This window comes from Trachurus trachurus (genome assembly GCF_905171665.1).
Source record: "Trachurus trachurus genome assembly, chromosome: 6".
Classification (NCBI taxonomy): Eukaryota; Metazoa; Chordata; class Actinopteri; order Carangiformes; family Carangidae; genus Trachurus; species Trachurus trachurus.
The window spans coordinates 6166157-6186270 of NC_139897.1; the positions used below are offsets into that span (position 1 = coordinate 6166157).

At 41.9% G+C, this 20114-nt stretch overlaps 2 protein-coding genes across 3 annotated transcripts in view; both read left to right on the forward strand.

Annotated features, from left to right (window-relative positions):
• The window catches only part of crabp1a (cellular retinoic acid binding protein 1a), a gene marked incomplete at its 3' end in the record, with an annotated part of 415466 nt that overhangs the window by 335574 nt on the left and 59778 nt on the right, over positions 1-20114 (forward strand). The gene's annotated exons all lie outside the window — the stretch shown is intronic.
• On the forward strand, positions 15-17115 carry snx1a (sorting nexin 1a). Of its 2 annotated transcripts, XM_083974144.1 has the most exons (16): positions 17-170; positions 320-455; positions 4049-5018; positions 6960-7099; positions 7306-7381; positions 7608-7651; positions 9592-9733; positions 9846-9924; positions 10012-10087; positions 10276-10389; positions 11441-11534; positions 11793-11998; positions 13244-13387; positions 13723-13803; positions 13905-13976; positions 14682-17115. In XM_083974144.1, the coding sequence occupies exons 2-16, from the start codon at positions 327-329 to the stop codon at positions 14730-14732; spliced, it is 2418 nt and encodes an 805-aa protein (XP_083830270.1). In that variant the 5' UTR covers positions 17-170; positions 320-326; the 3' UTR covers positions 14733-17115. The 2 variants fall into 2 exon arrangements, with proteins under 2 accessions (XP_083830271.1, XP_083830270.1); XM_083974145.1 differs by having other exon boundaries at positions 15-455; positions 6963-7099.

A 20114-nucleotide genomic window follows, 5' to 3' on the forward strand; every position in this document is an offset into this window, starting at 1 on the left:
TGACTTGCCCGCCCGGCTAGCTAGCGCCGACTGAAGCTAACCTGACAAGAGGGAGGAGGAGGCGGAGGAGGAGGAGGACCAGGAAGTAAAGAGACAGCGGCGGCTCCGCTCTGCACGTACCGAGCCTCGGGTCTGCAGCCTGTCCTCCTGTTTACTCGCTCCGTCTGGAGGTAAACTACTACTTCGGTGTGTAGCAGCAGCAGCAGCCAGCCGCGCTTCCGGCCTCAGCTCCGTACCGCCCGGCCGTCTGCGTGTGTCCGTGTGCGGTTGACGTTACCTTCCCGTTTTTTTTTGTTTTTTGTTTTTTTTTGTTTTTAAGATTGAAGATGGCGTCCAGCTCGGAGCGCAGTCCTCCTCCGTTCCCCGACTCCGAGGACCAAGACGTGCTGGACACCGTGGACGTCGGTGGCCGAGACAGTGATGAAGACGACGGGGAAGAGCTGTTCATGAGCGCGGTAAGTCCTGGTCCCAACGCTGGTCTGACGGCGGCTAACCTTAGCCTCCGTGCGGCTAACTTCCACCAAACAGCCCGGGCAGTTAGCTAACGTCAGCGGAGGAAGCTAATGAGCCACTTTGAGCAAGTTTGCCTTTAGTTGTGGGAGGTATTTCACCAACACTCTGCCCTTTTTACCTCATAGAATAGACTTAATATATAATGTTAACCTACACAACTGTCATGTGGGATGATGGTACACTTTTAGTGCTCGCTGCAGCGTCAACTGTCAGAGCTGTGTGGAGGTTTTAGTCCAGATCTGACGTGTTTGTGTGTGGTTTTTACTGTGAACTAACTGTGGGACTGTGATTTGATCTGCTCGATGATGAAACACACTGGAGCTGAAACCATTTGTGCATTAGTTGATTCACAGATCAGTTTTTGTTTTTTGTTTTTTAAATAATCGATTAACTGTTTCGATGCTTCAGTCATTTTAGCTAAAAGTGAATGTGATCAGTCTCTTTTACTCTCTCAGAGGGTTGACAGAAAAACAAGTTGGAGAGTAGGCTAATCGTGCTGGTCTTGTCTAAAGCTGCCTGTCTTCTCAAATATCAGGATTGGATGCTTTTCTTTTCCATATATAATAGTAAACTAAACCTTGTGTTTTTTGTTGCTGTTGTTTTCATCACACATGATTGTAAACAGGGCTATTTAGACTATTGCTCCAGTATTAGAAGACATCACCCTCAGCTCTGCCAGCTTGTCCCTGGGCATAATGGATGGACTAATAGAGCTGTAAAACATTTGCTGTTTCAATTAGTTGTTCCTCTTGGTTTTACATGGATTTAGATTGTGGTCTTGCACTCCAGGATGGTGTGATGTGTGTTTTTCACCATTTTACCATGTTACCATGTAACAGTGAAAACAGCTGGCAGATCAATTGATTTAAAAAAAAATATAGGCCTGCTTATCTGACTGCAGCCCTGCTCTGTGATATTGTGTAATTAATAGTATGTAGATGCTGTCTTTGCACAATGTATTTTGACTTTTTCTAAAAATCTGTAGCATGTGCACAAATATCTTGTGCATACAGCAGGTAAAGCTGTCTAATCTGCAGGAAATTAGCTCTTTGTGGTTTAAGTGTGAAATCCAACATGTGATTTCATTTCATCTTTAATTGTGGTTCGAATTCAACCTCTTTTCTGAATGAGGATTAAAACTGGCTCAGGCAGCCCCCCTGTCATGTGAGTCAGCTGTGGTCACATGGGCAGAACCCGGATGTTTTCCTACAGTCAAAGTTCAGAGGACAGATTGGAAAGTTGCTGTCTTTGATTTTTTTTTTTTTTTTTTTTTTTTTGAGAGCTGGACTCAACTGCTGTGTGGAAAACCATAGTCAGCAGTTGTGGATGTTGCATTTAACAGAGCCTGTTGAAGGAATGTTGGAAAGTGGAGCAGGCACTGGTTTTTTTTGATGGGTTCAACTGGTCAGATCTTTAAACCCTGTATTTTCTCCTGCACATGCTCTGTGTTAACAATCTGTTTACTCAGTGTTGCTCAACATCATTATGACAAATGCACCCAAAACCTGTGATAAAATCTTTGCGGTTTGTTAAACATGACAACCAGAACATGCTGACCTGTATGAAGGCATTAGATTACTTCTTGGAGCATTTATCTGATGAAACTATTCTGAAACACGCAAGCAATACATTACCTTTTTCAGTTACAATCTACTTAGTATAGGTTTGTTATATTTTTGCTGCAAGTTGCTCCCAGTAGCCTGGAGTGACTGTAAAATGTTTTATCCTTTTCTTTTCTTTTTTTTAGCTTCCTAAAGTGTCATGCGGAGGCTTGGCTCTGGATCAAGTTTGACATTACCATATAAATGAGTAAAAGGGGAAAAAAGCTGACACCAGGCAGTGCACTCGTAAATCTAGAGTGACATTAAACAGGCGGCCACATTCACTACTTCCAGGATCTACTGTTGCTCACAATACTTGCCCAGTTTGTTGCCTGTAAAATCCATGAGAAACTCTCAGCACCCACCAGAGAGCCATGGTACATTCTTTCAGTCATGATGTGATTATGATCAGTTAGATTTTTGGCAGTATTGTAGTTGATGTGTTGTGTGTCAGTAGTTACAGATAGTAGAGACTTGGTTTATGCTGCAAGGACAGAGTAGTAAAGGTTTATGGACAATATGATGTAGTTGACCTTTATGATATGAGAAGATCCTTCTGCTGTATTGAGGTTAGACTGTGGTTAGGAAGTAAATGATCATTAACATTAACACATTTTGGTTGATTGAAGGCATTACATCAGTTTAAAGGGATAGTTCAACTTTTTTATAAAGCCCCAGTGTGTAACTTATTTGGCTTTTTATTAGCAAAAATCAAATATTGCTTTCATAAATACGTATTTCACTGAAGTCGAATCACACCCAAAGCTTTCTCGTACCTTACAATGAGTTGTTACAAGTCGTTACAAAGTGGGCGACGCACCGAACCGAGGCTGCCATGTTGCATCGCCATTTTTTTACGTTCAGTGGCAGCGTGACCGTAGGTAACCACGGAAACTCAGCTGAGCAGTCGGCTCGGGGAGAAAGTTTTCCAGGTAGCGCCTGTTAAAACTGTCACCACTGTGTAGTGTGAGGAAGGCCGGAGGCACTGGTGTTGCATTCAGGTGCAGTCAGGCAGACGGCCGTCGGCAAACCAACCGGATGTAATTTTACTCGACGAGAGAAAGACGGTAAAACGTGGGTCAGGTAAACAATACGACATCACCATGACAACATATTGTCACGCCTGTATTGTTTTGCCTCGTGCTGGCGGACCACTTGTTTACATAGAGGCTTGTTTATCCTGTTACATGCAGCGTCTGTTGTCTGTCTGACGTCTGCCCAATTTCACGTGAATGCAACATCAAGAATGCCCATTTAGTACACTAGATGCAGCTGTAGCTCATACAACCCTACTTAAAAAAAAGCTGAACTATCCCTTTTAAGGAACATTTCGTGTTCTAGGTAATTAATCAAAACAATAATTGCCAGATCATCATTAGTCGCATTTGCAGCTTGGCCTGTCACAATAATTACATAATCACCTGATCGCGATCATTTGATCATTTTGCATAATGGTTCAATGGTTTCCATTCATCTGTATAAACACAGCTGGATGAAACTAACTGAAATGTCAGATTTCCATCATTTGAGGTTTGACTGGTCCTCTATTAATGACATCATCATGTTACACCCCTGTGTGTGGAGTGGAGCCACTAGCTGTTCATCTTGAGGAGCTAATATTCAATGACCACATTTCAATGAACATCTATTGACATGAGCATCATGGATTTAGCTGCATAGCTTTTAAGGCAAACAGAAATGTAATTTTTATTTATACGTTCCAATGTTTAATGCCAATAAATGGCTCTCTTTGTGTACAGGTATTATTAAACAATGTTTAAGCTTATAGTCACATAAAATGATCAGAAAAAGGCAATTAAATTGTTATATATCACAGTTATTTGTATGGCAAATAACCGTCAACTAAAATGTCATGACTGTGACAGCCCTGTTTAATTATTCTAAGCCCTTTCCTCTTGTCCTTGTCTCTCCAGACTGAGCCGTCACTGTCTGAAATGGACTCCACGTTGCCATCTGCCAGTCAATCCAGTGAGGACTTACTGACGCCTCCCTCTGACATCATGAGCGATCTCCTGATCGAGCCCGTCAGCAGCCAAACAGAAAGCAAACCGGCCAGCGAAGTCGTCAGCGAACACTCGGATGACTTCGTCGACCTGACCAACAACGTCACAGAGGCCGTCGCCGACGCGGCCGCGGCCCTGGCAGACGACACGGCCGAGATCTCCCTGAACGAGCCCTCGGATGACTTCGTCGACATACTGGGAAGTGAAACCGAGGCGCCGCAAGAGGAAGTGGTGGCAGCAGATGTGACTGCTGAAGCGGCAGTGAGTAAAAGTGAAGTGGCGGGCGCTGTCACAGATCCACCTGCTGAGGAGAAACAGGAAGCTGAGGAAGCCTCCAGCGCTCCAGTCATCGACCTCGGCGGCGACGCATCGGCCGATAACGCGCAGCCGCTGAGCGCCGACCTTCTGGCCGACCTTCTGACCGACCCTCTGGCCGACCCTCTGGTCGACCTTCTCGCCGACGCTCCGCCCCCCGTCGCCGACGCCAAAAAACCCAGCAGCGCGACGGTCGACCTGTTCGGGGACGATGGGAACGACTTGTTTTCAGAACCGCTGCAGACTAAATCTGTCAAGCAGCCGCAGAAAAGCCTCTTCGGTGAAGCGGACGAGGATCTGTTCGGTGAGCCTCTGGGCGCCACCGCAAAGAAATCCATCAGTAAAGAGCAGAAGGACAAACCCGCCACAACCAAAGCTGCTGCTCCTGTTGCTGCTGCTTTTGATGCTGTCAACATAGCCGGGCCTCTGGAGAGTAATCCCGCAGAACCTGCTGACATCTTCAGCGAAGAAGCTGTCGCCACGGCGCCCAGCATCAGCAGCGCCAGCACTGTAAACTCCAAGACCAATGGAGTCCACTCTGAAGAGGAGACGGACATCTTTGCCGGTTGGTCCACTGTTTCTATTCTTTGGTTCCATTATGAGGCTTTAGTGTCACACAGGGAGGATTAGTGGCAAAGAGAGCGTTCACATCATGTGAGAGCTGTTACAATAAGACTCACATATTAGTTACAGATTAAGACTTAATGGCTCCCTGGGTACAGACATGTAAAAGTCCTCCCAGTACCCATACATAGGCTTTATTGACTGTAGTAGTTTTGTATCTCTGAGCAGTCTGGAGCTGCAACAATTCATCGATTAATCGCACAATAATCCATTATTAAATTAATCGTCAACCATTTTGATAATCGAATAATTGGTTTGAGTAGTTTTTTTAAAAGAAAAAAAAGTCCAAATTCTCTGATTTCAGCTTCTTAAATGTGAATATTTCTGGTTTCTTTGTTCCTTTATGACAATAATCTGAGTCTCTCTTTGGTTTGTGGACGAAACAAGACATTTGAGGACGTCATCTTGTGGTTTGGGAAACACTGATTGATATTTTTCAACATATTTTAACATTTCATTGACCAAACAACTAATGGATCGTTAACTTTAAATAATCGACAGATTCATCGATAATGAAAAGAATGGTTAGTTGCAGCCTTAGTGCAGTCACTTTGTGTTTTTAGATTCTCTTTGTCTCTTCATTCAACACATTCTGGATATTTGGCCTCTCTTTATAGGTGTTTTCAATCCATTTATTGATCTGTTCATTTTTAGTGACAACATTTAGTTTCCTGTTATAGGAGTGTTGTCTATTTGTGATCTTCTTACATCTGCGTGTGGTCAGTTTGTTGTTTTGTGCCTCTTGATTTGTGAACAGAAAATATTGATACCTCCGTTTCACAGTGCTGTGGCCCTTCAGGCCCTACAGGCCCCTGGGTCTGTGCCCAGTGGGCGTGTTCATGAATCCGTCTGTGCACACTGAAAGCCAGAAATGTGCGCAGCAGTTTTCTGCACTGGCCTTGGTCAAAAATGCGAGGTCAATCTGCTTTCAGTTTGTGATTTGTTCTAGAGGTATGCACCTTTGAAATCAAACAGGAAATTTGAATGCAAAAAAACAGAACAGGGAAAGAAACGGTGCTGATTCTACTAGATTTTTGCCTTGATTAGGGAATATTTTATTAGGTTCATCTATGAAACATTTTTTAGTTTTTTTCTTTTTCCAGTACTTTTATTGGCATAAAGACGTGCAAAAATATTCCCTCTCCTTGTTCATTTTCATATGAAAGTAACAAGATTTGGTTCCAGATATTCAGCTGGTGCAGGATCACCTGTTTACATGTGAAATTATGTGACATCTGTTCTGAAGTCTGCAGCAGCTTAGATGAAGATCAAGTAGCTCTCCAGCTGTGGAGACGTATAGATCAGGGTTGGTTATAAATAAATTCTTGTATCCTGTTGTATCCTAAACAAATAAAATGGGAAGAACATGGCACCAATACAACCAGGCAGCAGGACAACAACCCTAAACATACTGCACTAGTTTAAAGGCCTGATACTCTCAAGAGGTTTGCAGCTGTAAATGCAGAAACCTGTGGCTCTACAGTATTCACTTACCGGTACACGCTCAAGATTTCTGTCTGTTCTGATTATTGTTTTTGTGACAATTAAAAAAAAGAAAAAACATTCTTAAGGTAAGTTGGGCAAATCAAATGGTGCAACTGCCCCACCCTAAAAATCCCCAGAATATCCAGTTTATAATGCGACAGAACAGGAAAAAACACCTAGAGGCTGAATACTGTCACTACACCATAACACGCTGCCTGCACCATACAGTACAATAATCAATACACAGCTGCATTATAATCTACTGTATAATCCCGCACAATGAATGCAACCAGAATTTATTAGAAAAAATAAGTTGAATCGTTGTGTTGTTTACATGTGTGAATTCAAGTATTGTATCTTTCTAATCAGCATCTTTTTTGAACTGTCCTGTCTCCAGCAGAAGCCACAGTGGAGCTCTCTCTCGACAGTCCACACAACGAGAGGAAGAAGGAGGCGGCTGCCAAACCGTCTGCGTCCGCCCCCTCCCTGTCTGCCGCTGCCAGCCTGGTCAAGTCCCAGCCTGCTGCCCTCGAGGAGGTACATGATAGATACCTGATCCCACAGAACCACCGGCACTAACTAAAGACTGGAAACTGGCATTCTGAGATTTTACTGAAATCGAAAAAATTAGGGAGTTTCATCTCATATTTTTCAAGAAACGGTTTTAGAAAGAAAAAAAATCCAAATTCTGCTGCTATTTCTACTGGAAATGTTCATTTTCTGTTCAAATGTTTTTGTTTCAGTTGGAAGAGGAGGAGGAAGAGGAGCAGGAAGACAAATTTGACATATATGTCTCTGTCAAAGATCCTGAAAAAATAGGTGAGGCTTTTTCTTTTAAACCTATAACTGTTCATCATTCATTTCATTGATATACATATTGTTTTGTGCATCATAAACGTCAGAGGAGCTTAAATCCTTAATTTTACTATTTCAAAATTGTGAAAATGACAAAAGCACCAAGAGGATGGGACCATGAATGAAGTGAGACATATACGCAGCTTGTCTTGACTCATACCATATGTTGTGTTGTTTTTGTTTCCTCCAGGGGATGGCATGAACGCCTACATGGCCTACAAAGTAACCACACAGGTACGAACTCTCAGAGTGGCACCATTTCACTTGATGTGAAACTGTTGAGAGGAAGTTTAGCAGAGTTACTCACCAGATTTGTGGTCGGAGAGAAAAGAGAGGAAATAGTGGTCAGCATATTGTTAAGAGAAACACACACACTAACATATGCTGCCCATCACATCAGATACTCAGCTTAGTGTGCACAATACACTGACTGGCATGGTGCATGAATTCCAACGGGTTGCTGTTGTCCCAAATGAAACACTGTCATCATGCACTCACTGGAAATGAACATGTAGCTGCAACCATCACGCGCCAAAATACCTGCCAGCTGCTTTGCACCAGTGATCAGTCGGAGTTCATCTGCAGCCATCTTCACAAGACTGAAAATGTGTTAATTCACCTTTATTTATTCAGGGACAGCCAATTAGTTTAGTTTAGTTACTTTTATTGTCTGCCTTGGGAGAAATTTATATTGGACACAAGAGAAAAAAAAGGATATAGCACAGAACACAGAAGACATGTATAACTGAGAGAAAACTCTCTTTTCTAATTTCATTTCAAGCCCCAAATCATTGAGGTTTCCCTCATTTGCAATGCTGCCCTGGGTTTCAAAAACTGAAGTAATAAAATTCAGTCAATACATATAAAATTAATGTACATGCAAAATGTAAAATAAAGAAACAATAATACAGGAAAAAAGAAGAAAAAAAATCAAAAAGTACATGCTCATTTACAATGCATGAAGTCAATGAGAATATGTGTAAAATAATTAAAGGGGATCAAGGCATCCAACTGAAGCTGTGACAGAAGATTATTCCATTTCAAAGGAGCAAAATACTCAACAGTTTTTCCTGCCTTTAGTCTGAACAACTGGGATAATAAGAGCCAAGGAATTGTGAGCACGAGTGGAATAACTGAATGACCTAAAAGTCAGTAAAGTAAACAGGTAGTTGGTTAAGCAAGGCCCAGTAAACAGTGTTGCTCTGTTCTCAGAATCAAGGAAGTCCAGCCTCCACTCTGACATAAAACAATAACACTGTGTACAGAGGGAGAAGCATGTAAATGACATTTCCATATTCTTAAACTGATAAAATGTAGCTGCTTCTACAGTACTGTGGTAATATTGACTTCTATAGAAGAACTCCAATAAAGGCTTCAGCTTCTTTAAATGTTCTTGCTCCATGTGTTTTAAAAGACAACTTGTCTTCAATCCAAATGTCTCCAAATCCCTTGCACGATGTTGCTATTAAGTCATACAGTCATTTCTGACTTTCTATTGATTGAGTACACTGTTCAGGTACATCTAGTGCACTGCATGTCTCCATACCTGTCAGTGTGAACGCACCAGCAAGTAACAGCAAGTACAGGCACAGCAGCATGCAGACGCAGTGAGACAATACATCAGAGGTTTAGAGCAGATACTCACCAAAGCCAGAGCAGCGTTCCCACGCGTCCTGGAAAACCTGGAAAACACATTGAAAATTAGAGAAAAAAAAGTCAAATGTCCTGGAAAAGCTTGAGTTGTCTTTTCAGACCCCACCAAGGATTTCTTTTCCAAAGAAGTGCCTGGAGAGAAAACTAGAGACTTTGAGTTGATAGTGTTTCCAGTATTGGACCTGACCAGCACAAAGCTGTAGTGGGTGTGGTTTAAAAACAATAACAACATGTTTTTGCGTTGTTCTATGATAAATTTGTCATCATTTCTAAAGCATGTAAGAGATGATTTCATAGATAAGTCAGAGACAACTGCACATCTTTAAACCAGAGAGGAATAATCATAGAAACTAACTGGTTGATAAGGTACAACTGTGGAAAAGAACATCTTCTCCAAAGCATGAATGGGACGGGGGATGTGTTAATGTATTAATGTGATAACATGTGATGTCTGTCAGACTGTAGCAAAATCCAATAATACAGAGACATGGAGTAAGAGTGAGGTGAACTGTCTCTTCCAGACCACACTGCCCATGTTCCGCAACAAGACGCTCACAGTGAGGCGACGCTTCAGCGACTTCCTGGGCCTCTATGAGAAACTTAATGAAAAACATGGACCAAACGGATTCATCGTGCCTCCGCCGCCAGAGAAAAGCATCCTGGGTAAACATTTCCTGTCCTCTCTCTCTCTCTCTCTCTCTCTCTCTCTCTCTCTCTTAAGCCATGAGAGTAAATCTACTGTGCCAGCTGTGAAAGTAGATATTGTCTCGTACAGGTATGACGAAGGTGAAGGTAGGAAAAGAAGACTCCTCCTCGGCAGACTTTGTGGAGAGAAGAAGAGGCGCTTTGGAGAGGTGAGAGAAAGTAGATCCTCTGGGGGTTTCATCATGTTGGTCGTACAAGCAGGAAAATGAGTTCCCTTTTTCCCTGTCTTCCCACAGGTATCTCCAGAGGGTGGTGACTCACCCATCGCTTCTCCAAGATCCCGACGTCAGAGAGTTTCTGGAGCGAGAAGACGTAAGCTGAAATTGAATTTGAGGAGCTTCAGGGCTTTGTGCTTTTATAAAAGATAAACATTCAGTTTTTAGCCTGAGTCACAGTGGAGGTCTGTGCTCTGTAAGACCAGGACACTTCCTGGCACACAATAAACTGCTGATGAAAAAGTGTATGTTATAAATTCAGTGTGTGTGTGTGTGTGTCTTCAGTTGCCCAGAGCGGTGAGCACCCAGGCTCTGAGCGGTGCCGGCTTCCTGAAAATGATTAACAAAGCAACAGATGCTGTCAGTAAAATGACCATCAAGATGAATGAGTCAGATGTGGTGAGTAAACACACACACACACACACTCACAATGGTTCCTGTTCTCCAGATTAATGTGTAGCAGACCATCGATGTAATGAGAAAATCTGCATGTTCAAGACAGAAGCTGAACATTTCAGTCTCACAGCTGAAGGCACTGAACCACTGGATCTGATATATGCATATACTGACAGTGACATATGTGTAATTTATTTTAACAGGGACAATGCAGCACTAATCAACAGTATAAAACACTGAAAGTGAGCCAGAGTTAGTGAAGCAAGCTAATTTTCATCGGCATCTAATGGATGAATGCATAAAAATATGAATTACATATGATTTTTTTTGGCAAATTTGCCTATTGCCATAATCTCTATAGTCATAGCAGTAGGTTCATTACCTTTAATTGTCGGCGCAAGCTGTTTTTAGATCGGCGGGGCAGAGACGCAAGCTGCTCAGCTAATGCTACGGAGGCATATGATACTTTGCCTTTCCCTCATCAAACTCATCAAATACATAATCCAACTACTCCAAAACACTGTGGTGGACAAGTTGTGACCTGCACATTCACCACGCTATGAGATAATAATTTATAATTATGTAACATTACGACACATGAAGCAAATACTCTGAACTACTTTTGAAGTCACTCTGCCCAGCAGCCATGTCTGGGATGTAGTTCTGGTTACACGTTTGCCTCAAAAACAACTCTGTCTCGTAACGTACCATTATTATCTCATAGCGTTGTGAATGTGCAGGTCACAACTTGTCCACCAGAGCCTTTTGGAGTTGTTGGATTGTGAGTTTGAAATACCGCACGCTGTACAGAGCTCACGTCTCTGCACCGCTGATCTAAACACAGCTTGCACCGACAATTAAAGATTATTAACCTACTCCTAAGACTATAGGGCGAATTTGCCAAAATGTTGAAATATCCCTTTAAAGTGTATTGTACTGATGAGCACTGCCTACAGCTCCGTGCTTTAGAAACACACTGAAATGCCTGTGCCTGAGTAACGGTGTGATGTTGAACATGTATCGGAGTTGAACTAACAGGATGTTTGTGCTCCAGTGGTTCGAGGAGAAGCTGCAGGAGGTGGAGTCTGCAGACCAGCAGTTCAGGAAGCTGCACGCTCTGGTGGAATCCCTGGTCGTCCACAGGAAAGGTTAGACATCTCCACCTGGTTACAGACGCTCCGTCATCAAGCAGCCAGTGCTGTGTTAAAAAGCCCTGATGTCAGAAAGCACATGCTGCTTTAAAAGTGACACTGTGAAAAGTTTGAGATTATAGCTACATTAGCTCCTTTAGATTATTGATGACATGTGATTTTGTTATATGTATAGAACAAATAAAATGCCTCCTGCACTTTAAAGTGTGAAAAAACTAAGAAAATGTAACATGTCGATGTAACATTTCATTTCAGAGCTGTCATTGAACACGGCGAGCTTTGCGAAGAGCACGGCCATGCTGGGCAGTGCAGAGGACAACACGGCTCTGTCCCGCGCTCTGTCCCAGCTGGCAGAGGTGGAGGACAAGATGGAGCAGCTCCACCAGGACCAGGCAGCCAACGACACCTTCAGCTTCGCAGAACTCATCGCCGATTTCATCCGCCTGCTCGGAGCCGTGAGGGTACGGAAACATTTTTATGACATCTAAGCTCTCTGTGCTGCTCGGTCACACACTGATTTCTCAAAAAGAAACACGCACAACTTCAAAGTAGCTCGAGTGCTTTCAGTTTTCAGAGATGACTAGGAGTGGAATGGAAAGACTAGATGATGTTTGCAGAGTTTGGGAGCAGTTAAGTTTAATTTTTGTGCTACACTCACAGTCTTACCATCTGTCTGCTGACTACATTAAGCAGTGAGGTCAAGTCTGCTGTTTTAATTCAGTGCAAGTGGTGGTTTTTAATCCTTGTGAGGAAAATCCTCGCAAGGAAAAAGTAGGCTACAGTTAGGACATTATGAATTAAAGTGGAGTGCAAAGAGAAGATGAGGATGGAGGAATAGATAGATTCACTTTACTGTACAAAGTATTTGGAAGTGTCTACAAATTTGAAATTGGCCATCTTATATACAGCTTAGTAAAACAACCCTGCACTATATTCAACAAAACAAGGACACTCTTTATTGATGGCAAATATTGTCTAGACTTTTTTTTTTTTTTACAACTTTATTTAGAATTTTTCCATATCAAAAATATCGATATATAAAACATATAATAAATGGTTAAAGGGACAACGAGGAGTTTTGGAAAGCGAAGTGTTTTCATACTACATTTCCCATGAGCCTTTGGTCTGCCTCTGTTGACTAGTGCAGTAAGTAGACACAGCTTAGCCCGAGAGGAGGGGCCCAGTTTCAATCTTTTGTTTACAAACTGCAACGAACAAAACTCCAGACTCTACCTTTAATATGAGACTCTTTTATAACCAATTACAAACTCCTTGTTGTCCCTTTAAGTGCTTCTTATGCAAATTGGAAACCTACATACAATCACCCACACAACCAAATATACATATTAAACAGGCAGTAAATAGACACTCACACATAAGTGCATATAGATAAAGGCACCTCTTCATTTGTTTCCAAACAAATATACAAATCAATAGAATAATAGAATTGATATAAATAATTAAATAGACATAGACTCACACCAAGGGTTTGTCATATATTAATCCGTCAACCCACGTACTGTATACTTCATTTTTTCAAAATCTTATCCCATCATCTCTCTAATCCAATGAATATGGGCAGGACAATTCTTTCCCTTCCAGTTCAGCAATGTCTTGACTTTTATTTTGAAAGTAGTTCTGAATAGGAGCTGGAACCGTCCACAGTGTAAACACGGGATGATCCTCTGTCGCTTTGTGGCCTGCAGGGGTCGTTTGATCACCGGATGAAGGCGTGGCAGCGTTGGCAGGACGCTCAGGCCATGCTGCAGAAGAAGAGGGAGACGGAGGCCAAGCTGCTGTGGGCCAACAAGCCGGACAAGCTGCAGCTGGCCAAAGAGGAGATCGCCGAGGTAGAGCACAGGCCAACATCAACACGGGGGGAGCGGCTCGGAGGAGGCCGGGGTGTTTTGAAGGGCTGGGGTTTGATATGCTCTTGACTGTACACCAGTAGGGACAGGACAGTGTGTGTGAGGAATCAAAGAGCCGCTTCAAAGGCCTTCATGTGTTCTGTAATCACAGCCAGTATCAAAGACAGGTGGTGCCTCTAAACAAATATGAATATGAAATAAATGGGGTTATTTTACTTTAGACACAATGTTTCATTCAAAACAAAACTACATCACTTTACGATTTATTTACGTTTCTTACTGAAAAACGTTCTCTTTGTCCCGCTCCTCCTGAACAGTGGGAGGCCAAAGTGACGCAGTACGAGAGAGACTTTGAAAGAGTTTCAGCCACCGTGCGCAAGGAAGTCGTTCGCTTCGAGGTACCCATGTTTGTCCTTCTTCTGTTCCCTTGGCGATCACGGATGAGCACTGAAAATGAGAAACTTTACTGAGAAATGCTTTCTACATTTTTCTCTTGCAGAAAGAAAAGGCCAAAAATTTCAAAAGACAAATAATCAAGTACTTGGAATCTCTGCTCCAATCTCAGCAACAGGTGAGAATCTGTGCAGTTGTTGTGTTGTTTTAACTTAACTTGAACTTTATAGTCAGTCCAGCCAATTTTCTCCTGTTGACATCTGGGGGGAAAAAAACTACAGAGGCATAGTATCCCACAACTTTCCTTAGCCAATAGAAGAATCGTTTTAGGAGGAAAAGCTCAAGTTCATAAATTTTCTGTGTATTGAATAGTGATTCAGATCTGTACAAATTTCAGTTTGTTTGTTTTTTTCAGTTCAGTTTTTTTGAAGTGTCATCAACTGGTTGGAAAAAAAGCTGTTTATCTGGAACTAACCAACTCACTTCGGCTGTATCACTCTTAGTCAGACTCAGCGTGTGTGGAAGAGGCAGAGTGATATAGCACAATATGCAGTTCCAGATAAACTGCTTTTTTCAGACCAGTTGATGCACTGTAAATACACTTAAACTGGTTTATTATTTTCAGATGGGACTTCTTGTTAGCAGAGAAAAATACACTGGTATTTTGGGTCCATTCACAGCAGTTTATCTCCTGTATCTCTGCTCTCATATCAGCTCATAGTGCTGGACAGAGAGCTGTCTACTGCAGATATTATACTTAGGAGCCATTTATACCTCATACAACTCCACTTAAAAAAAAAAAACTGAACTATTCCTTTAAAACCTTACTATGACCCACTGATTACTGAAGCTCACACTGTCTTCTCTGTCTTCTTCCTTCCAGCTGATAAAGTATTGGGAGGCTTTCTTACCAGAAGCAAAAGCAATCGCCTAATCCTCAAGCACCAGCCTTTTGGACGACACAACAGGCTGCCTTTTTCTTATACACTTTACCTCTTTTGCCTTTAAACCAAGGAAAATGAGTGCATTGTAAAGGGAGATACAATCAAACCAGTTTTTTAACCACCTTTAACATAATAGCTCTGTATTCTATTGTATTAATAATTGTATATTTTCATTTAATCTTTCACAAATATTTTCTTATTAGATGAAAAGAGTTTGCATATACAAAGATATGGGTGCAGGAGAAAGAGAGAGAAGTGTAGATGAATGATTCCATTGATTTTCCATTAGAGAAGGGAAATGAACCGAGTCAGTTGTTCTCAGGATTTTCTCCCTCGTGTGATCAGGAGCTCCTTCACATCAGCAGTGGTTCATTGTTTACAGCACGGCTGCTCTCTCATCACACACTTCTGGGGACCCAGATGAAGAAAGTGGCCAAGAGTCTCACTCTTTTCTTTATTTTTTTCTTTTATAAGACTTAAAGGGATGAAATAACAGTAAAAAAAAAAAAAAAAGAATTATGAGCACTTCCACCAGTTGGATGAAGTACTTAAGTACCAGCCATGTTTTCTTTTACTTTCTTCTTTTCCTTCAGATTTAAAATACTATTGATGCTGTGGGGAGTGGGTGCAGGGGTAAAGAGAGGCATTACATTAGTGAACTCTGCAGCTGTGGTCAAGGGTGGCGTCGTACTGTAGGCGAAGCTTGTGGGTTATTATTTTAGATTTTGATTTCAGTCTTTGTGCAAAAACTTTCCTCTTACAAACTGACACATGTCCGTGCCTTTTCAAGTCTGACCGGTGCTCTGTCTCCGTGACACCACCGCAACTCCGGTCTAGGAGAAAGTTGCGCACAGTTGAGGGCGTAGCAGAAGCTTGTTACATAAGAGTTACTTCCACAACAGCCATACAACGATACGAGTGAGTGTCAACGCGGAGGTTAAAGAGCGATGTCGGTGTTTTCACATTCAAGTCCATTCACTCGAGATGTTCTCACCTTAATGCTGTCAGTTCTGTCATGTGTGTGGGTTCGAGAAGCAGTGAATCCTCACAGTCTGAGTCTGTTTCTGTCCAAGCTGCATCACTGCTGTGTGCTAATACTGTACAGTGAGTACAGAGTAGCCAATTTTTTTTTTAGAAAGTCTGAAGTCTCACAGAGTAGAGCAGTGTAATGCACAAATGAATGGAAACTTATGCCCGGTAGATAGGACGCTGCTACAATATACGCTTGGCAATCATGTCCTAGGATAACAAGGCTGCAACTAAAGTCTGTTCATTATGTTGTCAACTGGTTATTGTGTAAAACACAAGAGCCTGAATAATCCACTCTGTCCTAGAGCCCGAGGTCACATTTTGAAATCAGCAGCAGTCCAAAACCCAAAGATGTTTAAAGGTACCCGGTGTAGATTAGATCCAAGTTTTGTGTCTTTGTCCCTCTGATTGTTTCACCCTCCTTTCCCTGATAGAAAACTGCCAACAAACTCAGCAGTGTGCCAACAAAGGCAAGAATATGACTGTTAGCTGGCCAACATGAAACTTCATAATTTTACTTTAAAAAATAAAAAAAACTGACTGCACATAAAGAGATCATAACTTTGCTCTTGAAAGAAAAAAGATCCATGGTGTAGCTTTTAATGTGCAAGGATATGGAAGTAAAAAGATGCAATTATGCACATTTGAGAAAGTGGCACCAGCGAATATTTAGTGTATTTGCTTGATTTTTTTTTTTTTTTTTTTTAATGATTTCAACAATCAGTTCATGATTATAATTGTTCACCGTGTCAGCACTAAACAGTACTGTCTATCTTTCTATTAAAGTGGGCAACCGCACTAAAAAACACTGGAGCAGTCCTTTCTAAAAAAACAGTCTGAACGCACCAGAGCTGGACCGACGATGTAAACCTGTAAACATAAGATCAAGGTGAAGTAACTAAATGTGTTGATGTCATAGTGAACCTAACGCTTCCTGACGCCTCAGTGAGCTGCTTCACAGCGTGACGGGGCGGGGGCCGCCATCTTCTGATTACAGCTTTAATTAGACTTTTCCACACCGCGCAGCAGTGAGGCTACGCTTCGTCTGTCGTCATTAAAGCATCACTGAGCTTGCAGACATTTCTTTGCACTGTCAGGTTTTTTTTTTTTCCCCTGTTTTGTTTCTGACTGTTAAACACATGCTTGTTTTTCAACTGTTGCATTAGACGCCGTTTAATCCAAACTGGCTGTTTGTGTGTGTGTCATCATACTGTGTCATCCGTTTTGTGAGTGTGCAGAGCAATGTCAGCAACACGCACTGTCATAGAGATTTCTTTTAAAAAACAAATCAATAAAAGTTGCACTGTTTACACTTGGAGATTTAATTAAAAACTTCAGGTTTGAGTGTCTCTTTTCTTCACTTCTGTCCCAACAGATGCTTCAGAAAGTTTGTGGCTGAACTCTGAAACGAGCTCATGGATCAGGGTGAAAAACCTTCAGTGAATGTTATAGGCTAGTTCAATATAAATATAAATGTAATTGTGTTTTATGAGAAGCAAACTCATAAACTCACTCATTCACATTAAAGGGATAGTTCAACATTTTGGCAAATTGGCCCATTGCCATCCCTATAGTCTTAGGAGTGGGTTTGTTATCTTTAATTGTTGGTGCAAGCTGTTTTTAGAACGGCGGAGCAGAGACGCGAGCTGATAATAACGGAATGGTACGAGACTGAGTTGTTTTCAAAGCAAATGCAGAGACTGCTTGCCAAAAAACTGCATCAGCGGTTTTGCATGAATTTACCTCAAAAACAACTTATTATCTCATAGCGTGGTGAATGTGAAGGTCACAACTTGTCCACGAGAGCATTTTGGAGTTGTTGGATTGTGTGTTTGATGAGGGAAACCAAGAAATCCCATTAGCCTCCGTAACGTAGCTCTGAGCAACATGCGGCTCTGCTCCACCGTTCTAAAAATAGCTTGCACCGACAAACCTACTCCTTAAACTATAGGGATTATGGCAATGGGCCAAAATGTTGAACTATCCCTTTAAGATGTCTGCAGATTCTCAGAGGGAAGTTTGGGGAATGCTGCATTCATTTCCACAACACAGGCTGCAGTACGGAACATACAGTATATGCCATCAGAATAGGTCTAAAAACTAGCTGTGTATACTTGATACTGAAAGCTTAATGCTGATTTCCCCCAAAAGACTACATTCTGCTGTGGCTGCTAATCACTGAGAGACTCATAAACCCCAGCCAAAGAACATCCCGAACAACTGTCCAATCACTCTGTCCCTGTGTATGCTGGACAATGAAAGACAACTGATGTATTGAAGATCATTTAGAAACAATCTCCATGTATAGATTGTCCACCAGAGGGCACCGACCAGTTTATTTTCAGCTGTAAAGCCTCCTCAGTCCACATCCTGATTGAATTACACCTTGATTCAGATCCTTATGTATTTTTTTTAAATGTTGTGTATTTGGGTTCATTCAAAGACATTTTAATTAGCTCACTCATCTTCATCTGCAGGCAGACGTAACTAAAAAGTTAGTTATGTTCAGCATTTATTACAGTAACATACCAACATCTAGTTGCTGGTTAAAGTTGGTTATGTGCTGCAGAAACTCTGGATTCTACAATCTGTAATTATTCAACTGAACTCATCTCAGAGTCCATCTAATCTAATCACCATGAAACCATCCGTGGTGTTATTGTCTTGACTTACTGAAGTTCCAGAGATGTTACAGTGGAGGAAAATAAGTATTAAACGCATCAACAGTCCTTCATGGTGAGCCTGCATAGGGGCCATGGTGGTTGAGTACATTACTCATTGTTCACCTGCTGATTCCAGGTCAGTCTAAAGCTCTCTGAGTGCTCCTTGGCTCTTGGACAACTCTTCTGAGTTTTCCTTTGACTCTTTATGGTCAAATGATTTTCACTTCCAGCCCCGACGGTGCATTCAGGGGTTTAGAAACACGTCTGTAACCAACGGCGTCAGTATGAAGTTCAACATGAGGTTGTGAAGGCGTTGACCCATAATGAGAGGCTTCTTGTGTGACACCTTGGTGATGACAAACTTTCTTTGTATGTGTGGATTATTTGGATTGTTACCGACCTGTGGTGAAAATTTCTTGTCCAATGGGCTCTATGCATAGCTCCACTACTTCCTTAGTGCTGCTCCTTTGTTTCCTGTCTTACATTATTGGACAAACTGATTAATCCAGGTGTGTCTGACCATTGTGACTACTCAGACACACCTGGATTCATCAGTCTGTCCAATCATGTAAGACAGGAAACAAAGGAGCAGCATTAAGTTCAGGAAGCTGTGCATAGAGCTCATTAGAGATATTTACTGAGAAAAATGTTGATTCGTTCAATACTTCTTTTCCCCGCTGTATTGTCCTCACAGACTGATTTCAGTGTGTAAAATCAGTGGAGTGACCACTAATCACTGTGCCAGCTCACACACAGCTACAGCACCAGCTTCACTTGAACAACTATTTACAATATGATTATGCGACAGCTTTTCCTCATGCACAACGAGACGCTTGGTTTTGCTTTTCTTTTACTCCGCTGTCGCCACATGTTTCTGACACACTAACACAACCTGCCTGCACTACGAAGGCAAACTGTGAAGATGGATCGGCACTAAAGAAAAAGAAAAGAAAAACCTACATGTCCTGTATCATGAAGCGGTGCCAGAAACTCTGGTGTTCAACCAAACAAAACACACACCATGACAGGACACACACATTTTTACTTTGCTGCTGCTCGCTTCAGCTCACTTTGGCAGACGAACAAAGCAAAACACCGTCTTTGTTCACTCTGAAATCACAAACACTGCACGCCTAGCACGGCTTGGCGACAGTTCCAGGCAGTTATTGGTTCAGCATGTTATGGGAAGCGTGTAGGTATCAATAAATAACATAGACACACACACTATCATCATGCTCTCTCAAACATAGTGAAATGCATAAATGCTCCAATGCACACTCTAGATAATTAACCTGTTGCACTGGATGGATGATTTCAGGGGGGAAAAAAAGTGCCAGTTTCATGCGCACATTAAATCATAGAGGTGACACTAAAAGAAAAAGAATGATGTCACACTGAGTCATAAAGACAAGTCCAGGATGCCATGTGATGGATCACATCCTGAGGCTGGAGGCCAGTCAGTTTAAACTGCATTTTAGCTGATTGGCTGATCAGTCACCAGGATGGATTGGCCATTGATCCTCATGCAGAGAGCTTTTGCAGTATAAATAATCTGATCCCATCCATGGACACACACATGAAATGCATCACAGAGGGTGAAGCGTTAGATTACACTTGTCACTTTGACAAAGCTTTAAAGTGATAGTTCAATTCTAGTATTGCCATAACCCCTATAGTTTT